Genomic DNA, 24,055 nt, shown 5'->3' on the forward strand with positions numbered 1-24,055 from the left:
TTCCCCTCTTAGAGTTGTCAGTCTGTTCCATGTTCCCCTCTGGTTCTATTTTGTTCATCAGTTTATTTTGTTCATTAGATTCCACATATAAGTGAGATCATATGGTATTTGTCTTTCTCTGGCTGGCTTATTTTGCTTAGTATAATAATCTCCAGGTCCCTCCATGCTGTCTCAAAGGTTAAGATATTCTTTTTACAGCTACATAGTGTAAATGTACCACAACTGTTTTATCCACTCATCTACTAATGGACACTTGGCTGTTTCTTGGCTATCCTATAATAAAAGGGTAATATGCAAATCAATCCTAATGGCAGAATGACCAGAACGACCGCTCAACCAGTCACTATGAGGCGCACTGACCACCTATTGGTCCCTTTCCCTGGCTGGCAGGCTCCGATCACCAGATGGCAAATGGGAAACCAGGGGTGGGTGGCGGGGGATGCGGGCAGCACCAGGCCAAGGCCCCCACCCCGCCAGTTGCCCCACACACAGACGGTGACCCTTGGCGGGGGCGGGGCTGGTGAGTGGACAGGAACAGCCGACCTCTCGGTCCCTTCCCCCCTCCGTCAGGCTCCGATTACCTGATGGCGAATGGGGAACCAGGGATGGGTGGTGGCAGGGGACGGGGCCAGCTGCAGGCAGCTGGGGAAGATCGTCCCAATCGTAGGCCAGGCCTAGAAACTGTACCTGCGCATGAATTTTGTGCGCCAGGACTCTAGTTGTAAATAACGCTGCTATGGGAAAAAAAAATAACACTGCTATGAACATAGGGGTACATATATTCTTTATGATTGGTGTTTGGGGATTCTTAAAATATATTCTGAGAAGTGGGATTGGTGGATCAAAAGGCAGTTCCATTTTTAATTTTTTGAGGCAACTCCCTACTGTTTTCCACAGTGGCTGCACCAGTCTGCATTCCCACCAACAGTGAAGAAGGGTTCCCTTTTCTCCACATCCTCACCAGCACTTGTTGTTTGTTGATGTATTGATGGTAGCCATTCTGGCAGGTGGGAGGTGATATCTCATTGTAGCTTTAATTTGTATCTCTTTGATGATTAGTAACATTGAGCATTTTTTTTAATATGTCTATTAGCCATCTGTATATCCTCTTTGGAGAAGTGTCTATGGTATTCAGGTCCTTTGCCCATTTTCTAATTGGATTGTTTGTCTTCTTGGTGTTGAGTTGTATAAGTTCCTTAAATATTTTTGGAAATTAACCCCTTATCAGATGTATCATTAATGAATATGTTCTCCCATGTAGTTGGTTCCCTTTTCATTTTGTTGATGGTTTCTTTTGCTGTGCAAAAGCTTTTTGTTTTGATGTAGTCTCATTTATTTTTTCCTGTTTCCCTTGTCATAGGAGATATATCAGCAAAAATATTGCTACAAGACATGTCTGAAATTTTACTGCCTGTTTTCTTCTAGGATTTTTATGGCTTAATGACTTATATTTAAGTCATTTATCCATTTTAAGTTTATTCTTGTGTGTGGTGTAAGTTGGTGTTACAGTTTCTTTTCTTTTTCTTTTTTTTTTTTTTTGCATGTACCTGTCCATCTTAGAAATCATTACTCGAATTTTATTTTAAATTAAATGTTATTTACTTTTGAACACAGAATAAACCCCAAAATGTTTAGTGAATGTCAGGTATAAGTTAGTTCCACATTACCTACAAGCAGTGTGTGATCTAACAATGAGTATGCCCTAAGACCCATGCCCCAGGACAAGCTCTATAAGTAAGACTATCTTCGAGTTTAAGAAACTCAATCTCCTTGGGTGATACCCAACAGGTGTTTATCTTATCCTTTGTTTTCCTTTGTCATGGCCCAATTTTTCTCAGAGATTGTAGTCAAATGACTTGTTATTCTCATATCTTTGTAACTTCAGAATCTTGGATCTGGACCAACTGGCTTTTAATCAAACCAATTAAGAGAATGTAAGCATGAGTGAGACTTGTGATGAAGGGAAGGGGATTTATGGGACCTGAATTTCTGAAATCATATTAAGGCAACATTGGGCTTCTTGCTGAAATACCAAGATTTGCAAAGGGCTATTAATCTACACTTTTGTCATTCACATCACTTCCTGCCTTCCAAGTTAATAGGTTCTTTTATTTCTTTTTATTTAAGTATAATTAGTATACAATATGACCTATAATAATAAAAAAGGTAATATGCTTAGACCAGACATCCTTCCGGACATCATTCCAGACAAAGCGGGGGGCTGGAGCGAAGCCCAGGTCCCGGGTGCCTGCCAGTGGCCAGAGGGAAGCTGGTGCCGGCAGTCGGGGGAAAGAAGGACTACTCTTGCATGAATTTTCTTCATCGGGCCTCTAGTATTAGTTATAATAGCTTCAGGTGTACAATGTAGTGATTTGGCATTTTTATACCATACAATGTGATCACTCCACTAATTCTAGTAATCATCTGTCACCATGCGAACTTATCACAATATTATTGGCTATATTATTGAATAGGTCCTTTTATTAACTAACTAGAGGCCCGGTGCACAAAATTCGTGCGTCGGGCGAGGGTGTCCTTCATCCCAGCCTGCACCCTCTCCAATTTGGGACCCCTCGAGGGATGTCCAACTGCCAGTTTAGGCCCGATCCATGGGCAGTTGGACATCCCTCTCACAATACAGGACTGCTGGCTCCCAACTGCTCGCCTGCCTGCCTGACTGATTGCCCTCACCACTTCTGCCCGCCAGCCTGATTGACACCTAACTGCTCCCCTGCCGGCCCAATTGCCCCTAACTGCCTTCCCCTGATGGCCTGGTCACCCCTAACTGCCCTCCCTGCAGGCCTGGTCCCTCCCCCCCCCAACTGCCCTCCCCTGCAGGCCTGGGTCCCCCCAACTATCTTCCCCTGTAGGCCTGGTCTCCCCAACTGCCCTCCTCTGCCAGCGCGGTCCCCCTCAACTGCCCTCCCCTACAGGCCTGGGTCCCCCCAACTGTCCTCCCCTGCAGGCCTGGTCTCCCCCAACTGCCCTCCCCTGCAGGCCTGGTCCCCTCCAACTGCCCTCCCCTGCAGGCCTGGTCTCCCCCAACTGCTCTCCCCTGCTGGCCCGGTCACCCCTAACTGCCCTCCTGCAGGCCTGGTCTCCCCCAATTGCTCTCCCCTGCTGGCCCGGTCCCCCCCCCAGCTGCCCTCCCCTGCAGTCCTGGTCCCCCCAAGCCGCCTTCCCCTGTAGGCCTGGTCCCCCCCAACTGCCCTCCCCTGCAGGCCTGGTCCCCCCTCAACTGCCCTCCCCTGCTGGCCCGGTCACCCCTAACTGCCCTCCCCTGCAGGCCTGGTCTCCCCCAACTACTCTCCCCTGCTGGCCCGGTCTCCCCCCAGCTGCCCTCCCCTGCAAGCCTGGTCCCCCCCAGCTGCCTTCCCCTGCAGGCCTGGTCTCCCCCAACTGCCCTCCTCTGCCAGCCCAGTCACCCCTAACTGTCCTCCCCTGCTGGCCTGATCGCCCACAACTGCCCTCCCCTGTAGGCCATCTTGTGGTGGCCATCTTGTGTTCACATGGGGGCAACCATCTTTGGCCACATAGAGGCAGCCATCTTGTGTGTTGGAGTGACAGTCAATTTGCATATTACTCTTTTATTAGATAAGATTTGGCCCTGCTGAGGCTTTGATTTGGAAAGTCATAGATATAATGCTCAATAAGCAGACATGATATACCAAGTAAAAGGAACTGCTACAAATGGGCTGCTAGTAATGTGGTAGTAATGTGTGTGTGTGTGAGGGGGGGGAGAAGGGTTCTATTGCCCTGTGACTAGGTCTTAGACATTTATCGAGCCTGTCCCTAGACTGTGAACTTTACAGCATTTCTCGGTTTTTTCCCCTCCCCTTTGTAGGACAGAATGGTTACACTGGGCTGGAGTTGGGCATTTCCCTTCCCCAGGGCAGTTAGGCTGTGGTTACCTAGTTCCCCTGAGGCAGGCCTTGCTAAGAACAGAGTGCTCTGGTGTGTTTCCAAACAGTTCCTCTTCCCCTCTCTTTGCTAGAAGCACAGGGGGGGTTTTCTCTGATATTTACTATTAAAACCTGGTCAAGATAATGGAGGTAAATCTCACAAAATTGTGGAGGTCCCTCTATGACTGGGTCCCTCTGGAGTTTTCAACTCTCAGAATTGTCCACACTGGGCCTCCAGTGATTTGTCAATCACAGTTCAGGTTTTCGTACACTGGGCACTCATCGTTTCCCTCATGAGCCTCTGCTCTGGGAAGGGGGACCCCCTGTATCTGGCTGTCTCCCCAGTTTGCCCTATGTCTTCCCTCATGTGTACAAGAAGAGTTGTTGATTTTTTTTTTTTTCAGTCTGATCAGCTTTTTCCTTGTTAGGATGGAGGGCTGACTTTCAGCGCCCTGACAAGCAGGAATAGAAGCTGGAAGTACTAAACACAGGCATGGGCAAAAGTAGGCTTACAGTTGTGAGTATGTAAGACAGTTTATTCTTGAATTATTTATTAATTATTGTATTATTTTCCAAATGAACAACTATAAGCCTACTTTCGCCCACCCCTGTATATTTCAATCACTGCAGAAATTAGTAGTTCATAGCATGCATAGATCAAGGGAATTGATTGTTGAGAAACAACCCTGAAGCCTGGAGAGGAAAATACATAATTTCCATCTAAATCTTCAAATAAGGTAATAAATGAATGATGTATTATTGCCAATTTTTAAATAGCAGAATGGATCCATGGGGAAGGTGGTGCGCACAGTGAGTCGTTACCTTTTTGCAATGTGAGCTAGACAGTAGGTACACCTTTTTTTCATTCAGGATTCTATTCAAGCAGTTGCTATAGCAAAGAAAGCAAGTAAAAAATGGGCTCCTTGCTCTCTTGGAGAGACTTACTGGAAGGCATGAAGATCTCTTAGTGTCTATAAGAAAAACAGTCTCAGACTTCTGAAAAGTATCCAACAAAGCAAACTGGAAGAAAAGCCACAACCTCTCAATTTCATATGCAACAAAGATACCATGATCCTGAGGAAAAATAGCCCTTGTCAGTCAGCTGTTTCCAACCTGCAGCAAGTAGATATTTAATAAGGTACTAGTGGAAAAGACCTTAATTCAGGCAAAATTTTTTAATCCTTAAGATATAGCAAATCCTTTTTTTTTTTTAATATTCACCCAAGGATATGGTTTTTATTGATTTTAGAGAGAAGAAGAGAGCGGGAGAGAAGGAGTGAGAAACAGTGATGTGAGAGAGAAACATCAATTGGTTGCTTTCCTTACATGTCCCAACAGGGGATCAAACATATGCCCTGACTTGGAATCGAACCCAAAACCATTTGGTGTATGGGATGACATTCCAACCAACTGAGCCACCAGTCCAGGGCTCAAATACATTTAATTACTCTTAATATTCTAATAGCATTCCAAGACATTTCCATTGACAAGTCCATGATATGAATTCTGTAGTCCTGATAAACTTATGAATGTATGATGTTGCCCTTTAGTTAACAAACTGAATATGATATTAGACGCAGTATACCAGTTTACTGCTAATTCAGAGATGAAGTTGAAAGATTTACTTTCTGCATTTGATTCTCACTCTTCTTTCTTGTTTTATTGATAAAAAAAATGTATTTTGTTTTTTCATTGTGTATTAATTATTTTATTATGTATGATGAAATACATATTGTAAGAACCATCATGCCTCTATGTGTTCTGTATAATTAAGATGAGTTATTAGAAAAGTCCAATGATTAAAACTTTAATTGTGTAACTTATTTTTATAGGAAGTTTACAGAGACTCATCTGAAAACCATTCCCAGTCATGCATTTTCAAATCTGCCCAATATTTCCAGGATGTAAGTCATTTTTTTAATATCAAAAATTTTGCAATTGTGACATGCTATGTTCCAAATGTCTTCTATCCAGAAAAATAATCTATGTATATAATGTATATGAAGTTTTTATGTATAAAATGTTTATTTTGTTTTGCTACATCTCCATTCCCTAATTCCCAAGTGATTTTTTAAAGCTAAAATAAATTTTAATTCATTTGGTCTTGAACATTTAATAATTCTTAATGTATTTTAATATATCTTAGGATGTGGCAAAATCTTAGCTGGGAATCTCTCCCATAGACAGATTTCTCTGTCTATAATTGATCTATCCTAATTACCGATTCTTGATTCACTTTTTACCACTAGTATGAATGCTTACATTTTGCCATAAATGTAGCCAATGATGTCTGATTTCACTATTACCTAATATAACTAATTCCTAAGTGAGCATATCTAGTCCTGACCTGTTATTAAAAGTTCAGGCCTGCATTACAACCTTCCTTCCAAATATCATGACCTTGATGTCCCACAAGCAGTACACACTCAGTATAACCCAAAATAAACTCTTCATCTTCCCCTAAACTGCTCCTTCCCTACTCCTCCTTTTAACAGCACTGTCATTTAGTGGCTTGTAAGCTAAAAACTTTAAATTCCACTATAGCTCTTCCTTTTCCCTCATCTCCTTTATACAATTTCCTATTCTGTGTCTTCACTTGTCTGTGGAGACTCATATGAGAGGTGTATTACCTAGATCATGGGGCGGGGGGAGGTAGTCAGGGAAGGCTTCCTGGAGGAAATGGCACCTACTTTGCAATCTGCATTATCTGGCTAAATAATTGAACAAAAAATAAGTAGAAAGAGAGTTCCAATCAGAAGAGAAAAGCCTTGGCTGTCTGTGAAATTAAAATAAATTTCTCGAGGCTGGGAAGGAACAGTAGAGAAAAATAAGACTGGGAGGAGGTAAGCAAGTACAGGGCCTGTGAATCACTGGAAGGAGTTTGAAATCTTCCCTAAGGGCCAAGCTACTGAATGGTTACAAGCAGGAAAGTGACAGATCAGATATTCTAGAAACCTTCCCTTGACTATGCTGTGGACAGAAGTAGAAGTGGAGCAAGACTGAAGATAGGGAGCCAGTGAGGAGGTTGAATCAGGGTCCTGGGGAAGAGGAGATGGAGAACTGAATGATGTTGGTTATGTGGGAATAAAGAAAAAGTGACCAGATGTGAGAAATAAATAGGAATACATAATAAACTAGAAAGTTGATTGATTTTGAGGGGGAGGGAGATGGAGAAGAATTTAATTCAATTTTCTGACTCGGACACCTGTGTGGTTGATGAGCATATTTGCCAAGATAGAGATGTTTTCTGTACATTTGCTGTGGAGATGCAGGGGGTAAGTTAGGAATTCAATTTGGGGCATATGACATTTAAGATGCCTTTGGCACATCAAAGTAGACATTATGACATAATTTTTTCACTTATTCATTCAAGAAATATTTATTCAGTCCATATTATGTGCCAATTGTTGTTCTAAGAGATAGGCATGTACCAGGGAACAAATGGACAAAGATCCATGCCCCTGTGGAGCTTGCATTTGAATGGAAGGAAATAGACAATGAATCAAAAAATGTAACAAATTATATATATATATATATATATATATATATATATATATATATATATATATATATATATATATATATACATACTAGAGGCCCGGTGCATGAAATTCGTGCCTGGGAGGGGCGTGTCCCTCAGCTCGGCCTGCACCCTCTCCAATCTGGGACCCCTCGAAGGATGTCCAACTGCTGGTTTACATGGATCAGCCATGGGAGTGTGGTCAGCCTGGGTAAGGGGCTTTTTTTCTTTTCTTTTCTTTTTTCAGCGCCTCCTTGAGCGGAGGCCAGGGCCAGCTGGAAGCAGATATCTGGGATTTATTTATCTTCTATAATTGAAACTTTGTAGCCTTGAGCGGAGGCTAGGGCTGGCCAGGGCAAGCAGGACGCTTGGCTTCTCCCATCGCCAGGGGCAACCCAAGTCTCCTGCTCACTCCAGCTCCATGGCCGCCGCCATCATTGGTAGGTTAATTTGCATACTTGCTCCTGATTGGCTGGTGGGTGTAGCTAAGTGATGGTTAGTTTGCATGCTTCTCTTTTATTAGTGTAGATACTAATTTAGAAGGGACTTGTGGATATGGTAAAAAGAAAAAAAAGCAGAGTAAGGAGGACTAGAAGTGGGTATGTTGGGGTTCTCAGGGGGAAGACCTGGGTGGACACTAGACTTGAGAGTCATAATCAGGTATTTGTAACTTTGAACAGGGAAAGGAGTCAGTAGAGAGGGAGAGACTAAAAAAAAGTGAAGAAAGAACAATTTTTAAGAGCACCAAGGAGCGGGACTGACTTTTTACAGAAGATGGTGACTTTTTACAATGCAATAAGAAAGTAATAGTAAGAGGGGGCAGGTGCAGGTATATTAATAGGCTTATTGGAAGGGACTTCAAGAAATCCTTATCTCAAGGTTTCTTTCTTTTCTACAAATTATTAAAAGAGCATACTCTCAACCATAAAATAAAATAAAAAAAATAAAAAGAGTATGTACTAATATTGAGGGTAGAGCTGGCAGAGTTAGAAATTTGAAAAGGTTTGAAATGAATGTGATGGGCAATTAAAGAAAGCAGATTGACTTAGATATTTGAAGGTCTTGCTGAAGATTCCTCCAGGGAGACTGTGCTAGATTCTCCAGTCTGGGTTAAGTGAGCCCGAACCCCATCAAAGCATTTATCACCCTATATGTTAATCCCATTTACCTGCCTATACCTCCCATTGCTGTGAGTTTCTGGAAGCTAGGGAACATGTCTCTTTGGTCATTTGTTGAATGAAAGCACACACACATTCATGAATCATCATCAAAGAGGTGATATATCTAGGGGGCAACAGAGAGATCACCAAAGAGACCCTAGGTAGGTTTTCCTGGGACAGTACAAATTCTCACCTATTATTCTGACATACTATTAGCACCCTGTTTTAACTCACAAAAATATCCTATTTTGCATGATAAATGTTATGTTCGCCCCAGTGGTTACATAAGACTTAAATGGTAAGAAAAAATTTGAGGAAGAAGTAGGATCTGGTTTTTCTTGGTTATAAAAATGGGATTCGCAAGTAGAGAATCACTCCTTTCATTCCCCCTGATAAATGGTTCCTACATGTTGGTTCCCCCAATAAAACCTTGAGAAAGCTCTGCACTTCTGAACTAGCAAAGTCAAGAGAAAATTTGGAGCAAATGGATATGATGCTAAGTTAGATGAACAAGTTCACAGCCTTCAAAATTAATCTTGTCTTTCAGATTGCTCAGCTTCATCTGTTATAAATACCCACGATCTCTACACAATTATTTTCAACATATTGCTTTCTCTATGTTTTAGAGATGATATTTGGATCAAAATAATTTATGTAACGTTATCCACAAGTGGCAATAGCTTGGCAGACATGATAAATCAAAAGGATAACTGTTTACAGAATAGACCATTCAAAACAAAAAATCACAGGACCTTTAGAATATTCACAATAACCATGGTAAAAACTCAAATGGATCAGTCAGAGGTCTTCTTAATAACACTGTGTTAATGAAAATATTTTACCGACAGATTCAGTATACGCCAGTGATTCTCAACCATGCCTACAGATTAGAGTCATCTGAAAAGCTTTATAAAATAAAAGTGTTTGTCCCATCCCTCACAAACACTGGCTTAATTGTCCTGGACCAAGTTTTAGACATTTCTATGTTTTAAAAACCTTCCAGATAGTTCAATTGTATGGCCAGAGTTGAGAATCTTCACTAAGGCTACATGTGGACATCATCTGTCAATTGTTAATTTTCCCAAATGTCATAGAAATGCCTCTCAATAAAAATCAGTCACTGAATTTGGCTGTGTTAGTCATTCTCATTACAAGATGGAATTTGAGGAGATTATTTGAAATGTCATTCCTTATGTGTTCTTGTAGTTAGACATTTCTCTTTCCCCCATTTTAGTACTTAAAAACTTTTATTTGAGTTATCTTTTGCTCCCAAAGTTCAAAACAAACCTTGAATTTTCAACTTCATCAAAATCAAGAATAGAAGTATTGAGATAATATGTAGTCACCACCCTCTGGAATTTTCCACTAGAGCATTGTGGATTTTGCTTCATCTTCTTTGAAACTACCTCTCGAATTCCATGCTCTTAGGTACACCACTAAAAACGCCTCTTATTCATTTTTTTCCATGTCTTTCATGTTCTGCTCTTTTGAGTAACTCACCTATTCATGCATTCACTTAATACATATTTATTGGGAGTCTACTACATGCCACACACTGTGAAAGGGACTCAAGATTCAATGGCTACCAGAAACGAACATGGTTCTCCATTTCAGAGAATTTTCAGTGTAATGAGATAGCACAAATCAAATATCATCCTAACAGTTGCCAAGTTTCTCTGTGATAATTAGGGAAAGGAATTCATGGTAATATGAGGATATGTTACAGAAAATTTGACCCAATCAGGAAATTTGGGGAAAGCTTCTAAAGGAAGTATCAGTTAAATGAAACCTGAAAGATCAATAGGACTTCATGTATTTGGGAAACTTTCAGGTATCACCAGATCTAAAAATAGTAGTAACTAATTATAACATAATTAGGAAGAAACCATAAGGATTACATATGTTTTATGATCTGGGAGGCCCCTGACAAAGACATTACATCAAAACAGTATTCTTGGAGTTCACAACCCTACTAACTTTTTACTTTGTCTTATATTTTTGTGATGTTCAGCTACTTATCCATAGATACAACTCTGCAGCGGCTGGAATCACATTCCTTCTACAATTTGAGTAAAATGACACACATGTAAGTACAATGAAAAATGGAGCATAGACCCAAGTTACTGCCCCTCTCGATTGCTAATTTGGGGGTTCCAGATGGCAGTGACAGTCCAAGTATGGCTGATGGGAAGGCCATATGGGGAGATCCTTAGGTTACATGATGATGCAGAAGGGCCCACCTGAACCTAGCCTTCTAGCAATCCCCAGGCATTGAACCCACCAGAATAATCCAGACACCAGCTGAATATCAACCAGTAATCCCAGTGGATTGCACATGGAACAGAAGAACAGCCCAGTTAAGCACTGCCTGAAATACTAATCCACAGAATTGAGCTGTAATAAAATGATTATTATTTTAGCCACTTTGTTTGGGGTAATTTGAAAGCCAGGCCATTATATATCAGTTAACAATTGGTAAAAGACACTGAGGATTGGCAAGAGAAAACTGCAAGACTGGCAGGTCTCTTTGTAAGTTATTGAGGGTCCTAAGTGGAAACAAACCAAGTTTTTCCTGAGTTTTAAACTTAAGCTGGGATACTATTTGGACCCCAAAGTGTGTATCAGATTAAGATTTGTACCTGTACTTGTATGCATGCATATTAGTATAATCAATGGACACAGACCCTGGGGCGGTGGGGGAATGGCTGGGGAGAGGAGGTCAATTGGGGAAAAAGAAGACATATGTAAAACTTTAGGCAATAAAAATAAATTAATTAAATAAATAAGTAGATAAATAAATAAAGATTTATACCTGTAAAATGAAACACTGGTCACTTCCATCTACCAACTACTGAATGCCTTCTGTAGGCAAGCACTCTGCTGAAAGTGCTTCACATATACTGTCCCATTTAATTCACTAAGCCTCAGTTTCCCCCATGTAAAATGAAGATGGTAACACACAGCTGACAGGGCTCTTGCCCACGTTACTCAGCTAAGAAATCAAAATCAGAATTTGAAACCAGTAGTGTCTGCCTCCAAAAGTAATGCAAGCCCATAATATCTCTTTAATGAAAATCAGACATAATTAAGGAAACCACTGCCTTCAGAAGGATGTTTTTACTTTTATGTGAATTTTTTAAAAATCACAAGTAAATAAAAATTCTACAGCTGGGTAGGTCAAATGTGTGGTTTTTGGCAGATAGTATGATAAGATTTCATTTTGCTGATTCACTAAATTGAATCAAGTGGTTTATTGGAGGTCTTAGTCTGAAGTATTTTATAATCACTAGAGGCCCGTGCACGAAATTCGTGCCCAGGTGGGTGGGGGGGTCCCCTCAGCCCAGCCTGCACCCTCTCCAATCTGGTACTCCTCAGGGGATGTCCGACTGCCGGTTTAGGCCCAATCCCAGGGATCGGGCCTAAACCGACAGTTGGACATCTCTCTCACAATCCGGGACTGCTGGCTCCTAACTGCTCACCTGCCTGCCTGCCTGATTGCCCCTAACTGCCCCCCCCCCCGCCAGCCAGATCATTCCTAACTGCCTCTGCCTGCCAGCCTGATCATCCCCATCTGCACCCCCCGCCAGTCTGGTTGCCCCACGCAACCTGCTGTTTAGTTGTTTGGTTATCCCTCACCTACCACCCTGCTGGCCTGGTCACCCCAGGCAGCCTGCTGTTCATTCATTTGGTCATCTCTCACTAACCACCCCTGACAGCCTGGTCGCCCCACGCAGCCTGCTGTTCAGTCCTTTGGTCGTCCCTCACTAACCCCCCTGCCTGCCTTGTCACCCCAAGCAGCCTGCTGGTCGTTACCGTTACTGTGATGGCATCCCAGACAATTTGCATATTCCTCTATTATTAGATAGATAAGAGTAGCAACATGTATCTTCCAGACCATTTGAAAAAATCACTTTTATAAAGTCCTATTTCTAGTAGAAAATCTGCTGATAAACTTACATTTTCCTCAATCCGCTTAAAAAATTTGAACATTTACAAACTATTTGAATTAACGTCTATTATTTATAATTCCCCAATAAATTAGAAGATGCACCAAAATCATAAATATTACCTTTTGGTTACAGATTATTTTCCCCCAGTTACATAATGGAGTGTTAGTGGTAAAAGACCTCATTGATAATTATCAAAATAGAATACTAAGATTTCTCTCATTGAAAAGCCTTGATAATGTAGGAGATCACTTATTCTGTGAATTTATAGGCTATTACTAAAAATGAGAGCTAGTTTAAAAATCAGGACTTAAGCAGCTAAGGATATATTCCAAGAACTTTGTCAGATGTTATACTTTTTGACCCAGTAATTTCATATCTATAAATTCCCCTAATAAAATAAACAGAGGAGGAAAAGTTTGCATAAAAAGCCATTTGTCTCAAAGTTAATCTATAATAGCAAAAATTTGGAAAATACTCAAATGCTGAGCTAGGAGAATGGTTTAATATGAAACACTAAGCAACCATTGGATTTCTATTTTTATAGACTATTTGATCCCAGAGGAAATGATTTTGACATAATGCTACTTTAACATATATATACTAGAGGCCCAATGCATGAAATTCATGCAAGAGTAGTCCTTCCTTCCCCTGGCTGCTGGCACCGGCTTCCCTCTGGCACCCAGGATCTGGGCTTCCCTCCAGCCACCAGCAGTCACCCAGGACCTGGGCTTCCCTTGCAGCCCTGGCTTCATCTGGAAGGACGTCCAGAAGAACATCCAGAAGGACGTCGGTCTAATTAGCAAAATATATATATTAGAGGCCCAGTGCACGAATTCATGCACCAGTGGGGTCCCTCGGCCTGGTCTGCGGGATCGGGCTGAAACCAGCTCTCCGACATACCCCAAGGGGTCCCAGATTGCGAGAGGGCACAGGCCAGGCTGAAGGACCCCACTGGTGCACGATCAGGGCTGGGGTAGGATGCAGGAAGTTGGCCAGCTTGTTAGAGACCACGGGAGGGCTCCAGGGTGTGTCCAGCTCATCTCACTCAGTCCGATTGGCCGGGCCCCAGCAGCAAGCTAACCTACCAGTTGGAGCGTCTACCCCCTGGTGGTCAGTGCACGTCATAGCAAGCGGTTAAGTGGCCTTAGCATATCATTAGCATATTATGCTTTGATTGGTTGAACGGATGACCAGACAACTGGACACTTACATATTAGGCTTTTATTATATAGGCCCAGTGCATGGGATTCATGCACTGGTGGGGAGCATGGCCTGCGGGGATTAGCCCGCTGTGGGAGCACCACTCATCCCGATCAGCCGAGCGGTTGCAGCGGGAGCAGCCACTCATCCCAGTCAGCCGAGTGGGGCTCCCACTGTGGTAGTGCGCTGACCACCAGGGGAAAACTCCTGCGTTGAGTGCGCATCATAGTGACTGGTCGACCAGTCATTCAGATCATTCTGCTGTTCGGTCACTGGACTTTTATTATATTGGATATATTATATCCTATATAGGATTACTAGAGAGACAGAGAGAGAGAGAGATAGAGAGAGAGAACCACAGCTGGTTTTCTTTGAATCATGGAATGATGTTTAAAACTTTTTACCATGTATATACATTATCTGTATAGTCCGTTGAAATAAACATTTTAAAAATTAAAGTTTCCTTCAATATGCATTAATCTTGAGATTAATTAATTTAACATCATTAATACTTGATGTTAAAATACATGGGTGATTTATTATGTGATAAAAACCTATCATAAAATATTACTTTAAAATTAATTTACCTAATTCTAGTCCCAGTTTTTTTCCTTTAAAATGTTTTTATTTAAAAATATTCTATATAATAAAAGCCTAATATGCTAAGTGTCCGGTCATCCAGTGACTGGTCGACTGTTCCACCAATCAAAGCATAATATGCTAATGATATGCTAAGGCCACTCAACTGCTCGCTATGACATGCACTGACCACCAGGGGGCAGATGCTCCAACCAGTAGGTTAGCTTGCTGCTGGGGTCCGGCCAATCAGGACTGACCAAGAGAGTCCGGACATGCCCTGAAGCCTTCTCACAGTCCCTCCTTAGCTGGCCAACCTCCTGTGTCCCTCCCCGACCCCAATCATGCACCAGTGGGGTCCCTCGGCCTGGCCTGTGCCCTCTTGCAATCTGGGACCCCTCGGGGGTGGGGGAGGTGTCAGAGAGCTGGTTTCAGCCTGATCCCGCAAGCCAGGCTGAGGGACCCCACTGGTGCACGAATTCATGCACCAGGCCTCTAGTAATAAAATAATCATTTATAGAGCCCTCACTGTGTGCTAGGTCACATGTCAAATTCCTTATGGGCATTATTTAGTCCTAACAAGAGTCCTATGGAACAGGTGCTGTTATTGTCCCTATTTACATATGAGGAAACTGTGGCTCAAAAAGGTCAAGGAACCTGCCCAGGTTATACAGCCAGCAGTGGCAGAGCCAAGGTTCAATCCCAGGTCCAACTTACTATTCAGCAATAGATAGTAGCCAACTTCTGACACATGCTACTCGTGGATGAACCTCACAGACATTATGCTAAAGGAAAGAAGCCAGACATGGAAGACTACATATTTATCATCCCATTGATATGAAATGCCCAGATAAGGCACATGTATAGAGATAGAAAGCACATTAGTGGATTCTCGCATGGCAGAGAGGGTGGGAATTAACTGCAAATGGGCCAGTGATCGGTCATTGATAGGCCCTAAAACTGGATTGTGACGATGGTTGCACAATTCCACAAATTTACCAGAAATCATCTAATTACTGGTATATACCTGCAATGCATGAATCTTACAGAAACTCTCTTTCACTAAAACCATTAAAAACAAAATCCCAGAGGCCAGATTCTAAGTCTTTGAATTGTCACCACCAACAACTAAATGCAGGTTCCTTTAGGCACCAAGCCTAAGGAAAGGCTGTGTGCGGGACCCTCCATCCTCTTCATACAAGCACAAGGAGCACCTTGAAACTCTTAACCAATCTAGTACGTTGACTACATTTAATTTTATCAATGATAGCCATTTCTAACAACTACTAATTTCACTAATGCTAACTGTGATAAGCATGCATATAAACCCAACCACGTAAGTTACAGACATACGTGATATCACACCATATAAGTTACAGAAATACATGATATCACACCACATGTGCTGAAGAGTCTTAAATGACTGACATAGGAAAATAAACCCAAGGGAACTGTTGACACGACATCTACTGCTTCTGAAATAGGGATTAACAGAGAGCTCTCATCACCCTCATTACTTTGCGGCCATCCATCTAATCCACTCAACCTCCCACCCAGGGCCAGGACACTTGCTACAGTGAACAATAAAGATTTCTGTCTTCCACAAGCCACTGAGGAGGCTTTCCTTTCCTATTTACATCTGAGAGTTTGAAAGGGCTCTGAGACTGCAATTAGGAGAAAAGTTGCCCATGAATGCAAAGGAACCAAAACTAAGCAAAGGATGTGAGGAGGTTGAACAGCTGCTGTGTCCCTGTGAGGAGCCAGCAGTCCTTTATTGCCCGTGACTCCCGGCAGGAACCGTCCGTGGGGTGCCACGTCAGCGTGTATTCCTCGCATGTTAAAGCTGACTTACGTTGTTTTATCTTTGATAAGAACAGAAATGGGTGTATTATGGTGAATGTGCTCCTTGTAACTTTTATAGAGAGATTCGGAATACGAGAAGCTTAACTTACATAGACCCTGGTGCCTTAAAAGAGCTGCCTCTTCTGAAGTTCCTGTAAGTATTAACTCCATTCCAATCCCATTTTTAAAAATTTTTTTCTAGATGATTATGTTATTATCTACCAGAATTCTCCCTAGGATGATGTGGGCCAGGACCATTTGAGTGGTTTAATTTCTGAGTTAAACCGCTAGTCGCAACCCACAGGTTGAGAACCGCTGCTGTAGAGCCTAAGACCATCGGAAAACACAGATATTTACATTACGATTCATGACAGTAGCAAAATTACAATTATGAAGTAGCAACGAAAATAATTTTATGGTTGGGGGTCACCACAACATGAGGAACTGTATTAAAGGGTCACAGCATTAGGAAGGTTGAGAACCACTGCTCTAGAGTAAGTCAGGTCAGAATTTGCCTGAGAAGACACACCAGTGGAACTAGAGTTTTCTCTACTGGAAGACTTTCTGTAAAGCTTCACTGATAGTGTGTAGATCTCACCCCATCTGTTTCTACTACCTACATTCTAGTAGCTGCAACAGATGTTAAACCAACTAAATCTGGGAGGCATCAGAACCTTAGAGTGTTTGTATTCATGCTGTTCATGCACATCTTTTCATTTTGGCATTTTGCCCTGATGATACAAATTATGGAAAGTGAAGATGTGTTTGATTGCTTTCCTTGGCTGGACACACTTGTTAAATGGTACTGCTTCCATGGTGCCCCCAGTGACTGCCTTGGGAAAAGCATTCTTGGCAAAATAATGAACACAATACGTATAATGTCAATTTGGAAAGAGGAAGCTTTGCTTGGAGTTGGTAATGGTATTGTCTTCCTTTCCCATCCTCCATTTATTTTATCCCCCAGACACACACAGGCACATCCGCAATGTGCTCCAATTAAAATAAGGAAATGAGAGAGATTAAAATAAGGAAATGAGAGAGAGAGAGAGAGAGAGAGAGAGAGAGAGAGAGAGAGAAGAGCCTGAATTCCTTTTCCTAGGAATCTTACTTGGTTCAAATAATCCCAAGATTTTTCTAAAAAGAAAACATGTTTTGACACTGGTGAACAAGAATACGTTATTCCACTGGAGGGAACATCATCTCATCCAAGGATCAGAACTTGCCCATGGCCACTCAGCTATTTAGTGGAGGAATTAGGATTTGACTGCTGTCTGACCTCAGAACCAATGCTTTAAGCTTTTACATTATTCTACTTCCTATGTGTTAATTTCCTTTGCTAATTTCTGGGTGTTTTTTCTTTTTCTTTTTCATTACTTAGTGGCATTTTCAACACTGGACTTAAAATATTCCCTGACCTGACCAAAGTTTATTCCATGGATGTATTCTTTATACTGTAAGTATGCACACATGCAATGTTGGGCAATATTTTATTTGTCCCTTACAAGGAATAGAGGCAACCATTAGTGTTGGTTGAAGCCAAGAAGAGCAATTGTTTCAAGAAAGGAGCAGTGATCAGCTGTGACAGGTGTACTGATAGATGACAGGTGGCAAGAACTGAGGAATGGCCATTGGGTTTAATAATGTAGGGCATTGGTGATCCTGATCTGGACAGCTCCAGTGATGGAGAAGTGGTTAGAGTGAGCAAGAGGAAGGATTAGAAAGAGTGATTATAACAAACTCTTTTGAGAAGTTTTACTGTTAAAATAGAGCAGAAAATGTTTCAGTAGTTGGTGGATATTGGGAGAAAAGGTTTGTTGTGGTTCTCTTTTAATGGGAGAGATTATGGCATATTTGTTTGCTGGTAGTAATGATTAAATAGGAGAACATTTTGATGATGATGATGACACTTCATTTTTCATCTAGTTTTTTAATATTTTTAAACACTTCCTAATTCATGATCAAGGTTGTTCCTCTCCACCATTTTATTAAGTCATAAAAGGAAGTTATGATGATTCCACTCTACAAATGAGGAAACTGAGGAATAGAAAACCTAAGTGATTTTGTCTGAGCAAGTCCCAAGGAGTAGTCACTAGAGATGCTTCAACTGCTTTCTGTGACTTCTTGTTGGCCATGTGCTCTTGACTAAAACCTGTTACACACAGTCAAGTTGTACAGAAGTGAAAGGACGTATGCAGAGAGAGTTACAGGTTGAGTTTGCACCACAATCAGCAAAACGTGGAGTGAAGGGATCCAAACTGTTGGGATTTTGCTAGAAAAAAAAAATTGACTACACTCCTTTACAGCAGAAGAGCTCAGTTCAAAATACAGGCAGTCTTCCAGCCACAAGTTTGGCATAGGAATGCTCTCCTGGAGCAACTTCCTGGCAGTGTTTTCCAAGTGGAGAACACTTTAGAAATATTCATGAAATGAAATCCATTGATTCCATTCCTCCAACTCTTTTTAGGTGTTCCATATACTTAGAACACTCCACTTGCTATGGACAAAGTATTTGTCATAGACTCACAAGAAGTCTCTGAGACCCACTAGCTCCCCTGGCAGATTAGGATTAAGTCAGGGGCCTCAGCCAAATCCAAAACTCACTCACTGACTATACATTTGGGGCTCTAAGTGCATGTCCATCTAGGATAGCTTTCATCACCTCGCTTAACCTAAGAGCCACCAGTGAGCGACTAAGTCAATGAAACTTAAAAAGAAACTAGGTTAAACTAAACTGTGTCAGGCTATTTATTTAAATGCAGATGTGCAGCAAGAGCCCAGCTCCAAAAAAATAAAATAAAATAAAAGCATTGTTTTCACCAAGTGTTTTTGTCCCTCTCTTGCAGGGAAATTACAGACAACCCCTACATGACTTCCATCCCTGCCAATGCTTTCCAGGGATTGTGCAATGAAACCTTGACGCTGTGAGTAGTGTTATAATTTCTCCATTCTACAAATGCCAACAGCTGAATTTTGATATGAAAATTGTCATAGTTTCACAGCCCATCTAAGAACCATACACCCTTATAGTAAGTGCTCTATGATCTACCAAGGGTTTCACATAAATAAGAATATGGCCCTGTGGTATGGGACTCTATAGATGACAAAATAGTCTAGGTGACAAGACAACAGTATTCCCTTATAGAAATAGCCTGCATACTTTATCTATAAAGGGCCATTTATGTTTTACAAATCACATGGCCTTAGTAGCAACTGCTAACCTCTGCCATTTTAGGGCCCACTATACACACTAACGAGCATGGCTATGTTCCAATAAAGTTTTATTTAAAGAATAGGCAGTGGGCCAGATTTGGCCTGGAGGCCTTATAATATTTTGTATTCAAGTATCTTCAAGTGTATCATTCTCACATCTTCATAAAAGAACTCTAGTTCGCACAAAAAATTAACTATCAATGCTTTCTCAACCTCTGCCCAGTGTCCCTGTGCATGGCAGTCTTCACCTAGGACACCTTAGTTGTGTAATTAAACTCATGGTGTAATTATCTAAAACAAGCAAAGATTACCTCTTAGTTCTACACATGGGATAAATCCAGTTCTTCAGGGTACTACTTTTAACATGGCCATCTCCTAAGTGTTTCTCACTGGGTTAAATATATAGCTATTTCGTCAGCCCAGCAACCTTTGGATTGGGTATCCTATCTAATAATAGATAAATATGCAAGTTGACCACACCTCCGACACACCCACAAGCCACGCCCCCCATCCAATCAGAGCGAGTATGCAAATTAACCCAAACCAAGATGGCTACAGCCACAGAGAGCAAGGTTTCCTAGGTAACAGAGGAAGCCAAGCTTTCTGCCAGCTGTTGCAGGCCTAAGCCTCCACTCAAGCTACAAAGTTTCAATTATAGAAGGTAAACAAATTCAAACAAATGGCGGCAGAATGGAGCTTGAGAGAGCAGGCCAGGGTTGCCGCCGGCAACAGGGGAAGCAAAGCTTTCCCACACCCTGGCAGGGCCCACCCGCTTAAGGCAACAAAGTTTCCATTATAACCCCAACACAAATGGCTGCGGGCCTCGGAGGGAGCCCCAGGCTTGGCTCTGATCCAGGCTACAAAGTTTCAATTGTAGAAGGAAAATAAATTCCAGATACCAGGGCCTCTGCTTGGGTTGCCAGGGGGCGTGGCCCGCCTGCAAACCACCACAGGCCCCTCGCTCAGGCCACCCCACACTCCAAGGGAACCCCCACCTGATCCAGGACGCCCTTCAGGGCAAACCAGCTGGACCCCACCCCTGTACCAGGCCTCTATCCTATCTAATAAAAGAGTAATATGCAGATTGATCATCACTGCAACACACAATATAGCTGCCCCCATGTGGTCAAAGATCCTGCCCCCATGTGGACACAAGATGGCCACCACAAGATGGCCAGCAGGAGAGGGCAGTTGGGAGGCACCCGGCCTGCAAGGGAGGGCAGTTGAGAAGGACCAGGCCTGCAAGGGAGGGCAGTTGAGAGGGACCAGGCCTGCAAGGGAGGGCAGTTGGAGGTGATCAACCCTACAGGAGAGGGCAGTTAGGGGTGACCAGGCCGGCAGAGGAGGGAAGTTGGGGGCAAACAGGCTAGCAGCAGAGTGGTTAGGGGGTGATCAGGCTGGCAGGCAGAGGCGGTTAGGGGCAATCAGGAAGGCAGGCAGGCAAGCAGTTGGGAGCCAGCAGTCCTGGATTGTGAGAGGGATGTCCGACTGCCCGTTTAGGCCCGATCCCTGGGAGGGGTCCCAGATTGGAGAGGGTACAGGCTGGGCTGAGGGACAACCCCCCCCCTCCGTGCACGAATTTCATGCACCGGGCCTCTAGTTATTATCATATTTTTACAGATAAGGAAAGTGAGGATAATAGAGGTTTCGAAATTCTCAGGATCACATCCTATGAAGGGTCAGAGCCAGGTATAATTCCAAATTTGGAGTCTCTATTTATGCTTCTTAATGTGTTACCACAGTGTACAGATAGTGGACGACAGTAGTGATCAAAGTGCCCCCTCAACTGCCACTAGCTGTGCCTGATTATGGTCATGGCTGCCTTCTCTTTCTCAAGTCAATATCCCCAATAATGTCCATGCATCCCATTATAGACCAGAGTTCCTGCAGCTGGGGCTCCGCCTGCACAAAGCGTTGTGTTTTGGGTGAGTGGGAAGAATGGCTTTTGAGGTTAAGAATCCTGATTCCCAACAGCTCTGCAGCAATGTGGTTTCAGCAAGTCACCTCCATGTTTCATTAGCTAGGAAATAGCAGTTCAATCAAGCCCCTGGAATCATTATATACATTAATTGGTTGAAGAAACATAGCAACAGCCCTAACCAATTTGGCTCAGTGGATAGAGCGTCGGCCTGCGGACTGAAGAGTCCCGGGTTTGATTCTGGGCTAGGGCATGTACCTTGATTGCGGGCACATCCCCAGTAGGAGCTGTGCAGGAGGCAGCTGATCAATGTTTCTCTCTCATCGATGTTCCTAACTGTATCTCTCTCCCTTCCTCTCTGTAAAAAAATCAATAAAATATATATAAAAAAAGAAAAAAGAAAGAAACATAGCAACAAATTAAAACATGAAAATTTCCACAAAAGGGCAGGGCCTATCTACTTCCTTAAGTTTGTCTTTGAAGTTCAATTTAGTTCAGCCCACAGCAAGTAAGGATTTAATCTATGATAAGCCCAGAGAATAAAAATATAGATAAAATACAAATGTGAAATAGCATTTTAAACAGAAAAATAAAGCTTATGCATTCAAATGAACAATGTCTTTAAAAGTTTTTATTTTAAAAAACTGCAATCATTCATCCATTTTTTAAAAAAATTTTTAATTGATTTTTAGAGAGAGAGGAAGGGTGAGGGATATAGAGACAGAAACATTGATGAAAAACATCAATCGGCTGCCTCCTGCATGCCCTTTTCTGGGAATTGAGCCCACAACCCGGGCATGTGCCCTGACCAGAAATTGAACCAGTGAGCTCTTGGTTCATAGGTCGATGCTCATCCACTGAGCCATACAAGCTGGGCCATTTCTCCATTATTGACTTTGGGTTAACTATTAACTGAAACCCTTGTTTTTTAAAATATGTGTACAACTTTTTTTAAAAAAAGTCTTAAATGATGGCAGATCTTTGTTCCTCAAAGTGAACCTGCTTCTGAGAAACAGTGTCAAGTTACTAGAAGCAAAGTCTGGAGAATGGGAATTCAAAGTGAGAAATATTATTCTATGTCCCCAACAAGACATACTGTAGGGTTTTCTTCTGGGCTCAGATTCGGGACCCAAGAACCTTCATGCACATTTCTGATACTGAATGAAGTATTGAAGCCCAACCTCAGAAAATGGCCAGCATCACCTCCTATAGGTCACTGATTTCTCCTTGCTCTGTTGTTTCAGGAAACTATACAACAATGGCTTTACTTCAATCCAAGGACATGCTTTCAATGGGACAAAGCTGGATGCTGTGTAAGTCAAGGGTAGCTATGGAAACCTCTACCGTCCCCCATCCTCCCACCCCCAAGAAGGACCATCCAATGGGTTAGAATTCTTCTAGAGATAGATAGTTTCTGCCAGCGCATTCCTTAACTGCAGAGCTAGTGTGACCAAGACTTGGTGACTTGGCAAGAGCCAGCTTCAGTGGACACTTACATGGACTCCAATTCTAAATCCCAAAGCTCTTACCCACAATAAAATGGAGCACCATGGAGTCATCTTCAGATATCTTGTAGGAGTGTGTGTGTGTGTGTGTGTGTGTGTGTGTGTGTGTGTGTGTGTCTCAATGTTTATCTACTATGTGCAAGAAGTAAAAGAGTATCTTTAAGTCCAAAGCTGTACAGAGAGTAAGATTTTTCTTTTAGATTCTTTTTTCTGACATGTTTTGGGGGAAAGTATCAGTTTATATTTGATTCACTCAGAAAGAGCTGAAAAGACATATCCAACTTTTGCCTTCTCCCTAAATTAATAATGCCTAGAACAGTCTGTTGGCAAAAAGATAGAGATTGACATGAGTTTCTGTTTGTTGTGTTTTTCTGTAGGGTCTTTGTGGCCCCCAGGATCTATGCTAGGGCATATTTTGTATCTAAGAGCTTGCAGACTGGTTTGGCCATACTTCTGTGTGCTTTAACCTGATATTTAACAAATGAAAAATAGCTTTAGTAGTGTCTGCTTCCCACAGTACAGTAGACGAGTTCATTTGTAGGGCCCTCCTACTACAAAACAACTACATCATAAATTTTAAAAAACTTACAAATATTTTATTTCATACCTTCAAGACAGGCAAATAAAACAACCTAACAAATCAGGAGCTGCCACCAAAGTGGTCAGTGTTCACAAAGGGTGCCATTCCTTAGGTGTAGCTGCGAACATCAGTACTGCCAGAATAATCCTTGCAAAATCCAAAGGCTTATGATTCTAGATCTATTGTGTGGCAGAGGGCTTCTCAAGTTTTAATGAACGTATAAACCAAATGGATTCTGATACCGGAGGTCTGGGGTGAGCATTTCTAACAAGCTCCCAGGCAATGCTGGTGCTCCTCACCCACTGAGCACACTTAACGTAGCAGGGTGAGGTCCATAACCTGCACAGCCATACGCAGGGGCCCTCATTGCAAACAAACAAATAAAACGCACATGTCGTGGTGCTGCTCTGGTCTGGGGGTTCAGTGGTGGGTTCTGGTATAATGCCATTTTCAAGGACAAATGCTCCTAAGTTTTGAAGTCCTTTGCCTTTGCATGGCTTTCTCAGTTATGTTGGAAGTGGGGTGTCATCTTTGCCAGGCTTTGGGGTTTCCTAGAGTCTTTATCAAATGAAGAGTTAGAGTACATTTTTCTACATTGTCTGGTTATGGGCTCATTTAGGTTGATTTTAGTCAATTTTAAAAATAAATATAGGTGAAGTCTAAAAGACTCAGTAGAGTACTAAGAATGCTTA

General features: G+C 42.2%; 1 protein-coding gene across 1 annotated transcript in view; it reads left to right on the forward strand.

Annotated features, from left to right (window-relative positions):
- The window catches only part of TSHR (thyroid stimulating hormone receptor), a gene marked incomplete at both ends in the record, with an annotated part of 92,505 nt that overhangs the window by 39,581 nt on the left and 28,869 nt on the right, over positions 1-24,055 (forward strand). Inside the window, 6 exons of the mRNA XM_079767712.1 lie at positions 5,735-5,806; positions 10,594-10,668; positions 16,230-16,304; positions 17,529-17,603; positions 18,994-19,071; positions 22,523-22,591. Coding sequence (XP_079623838.1) covers positions 5,735-5,806; positions 10,594-10,668; positions 16,230-16,304; positions 17,529-17,603; positions 18,994-19,071; positions 22,523-22,591 — 444 coding nt within the window. The remainder of the gene's footprint in view (positions 1-5,734; positions 5,807-10,593; positions 10,669-16,229; positions 16,305-17,528; positions 17,604-18,993; positions 19,072-22,522; positions 22,592-24,055) is intronic.

The sequence above is a fragment of the Cnephaeus nilssonii genome (assembly GCF_951640355.1).
Source record: "Cnephaeus nilssonii genome assembly, chromosome: 4".
Taxonomy (NCBI): domain Eukaryota; kingdom Metazoa; phylum Chordata; class Mammalia; order Chiroptera; family Vespertilionidae; genus Cnephaeus; species Cnephaeus nilssonii.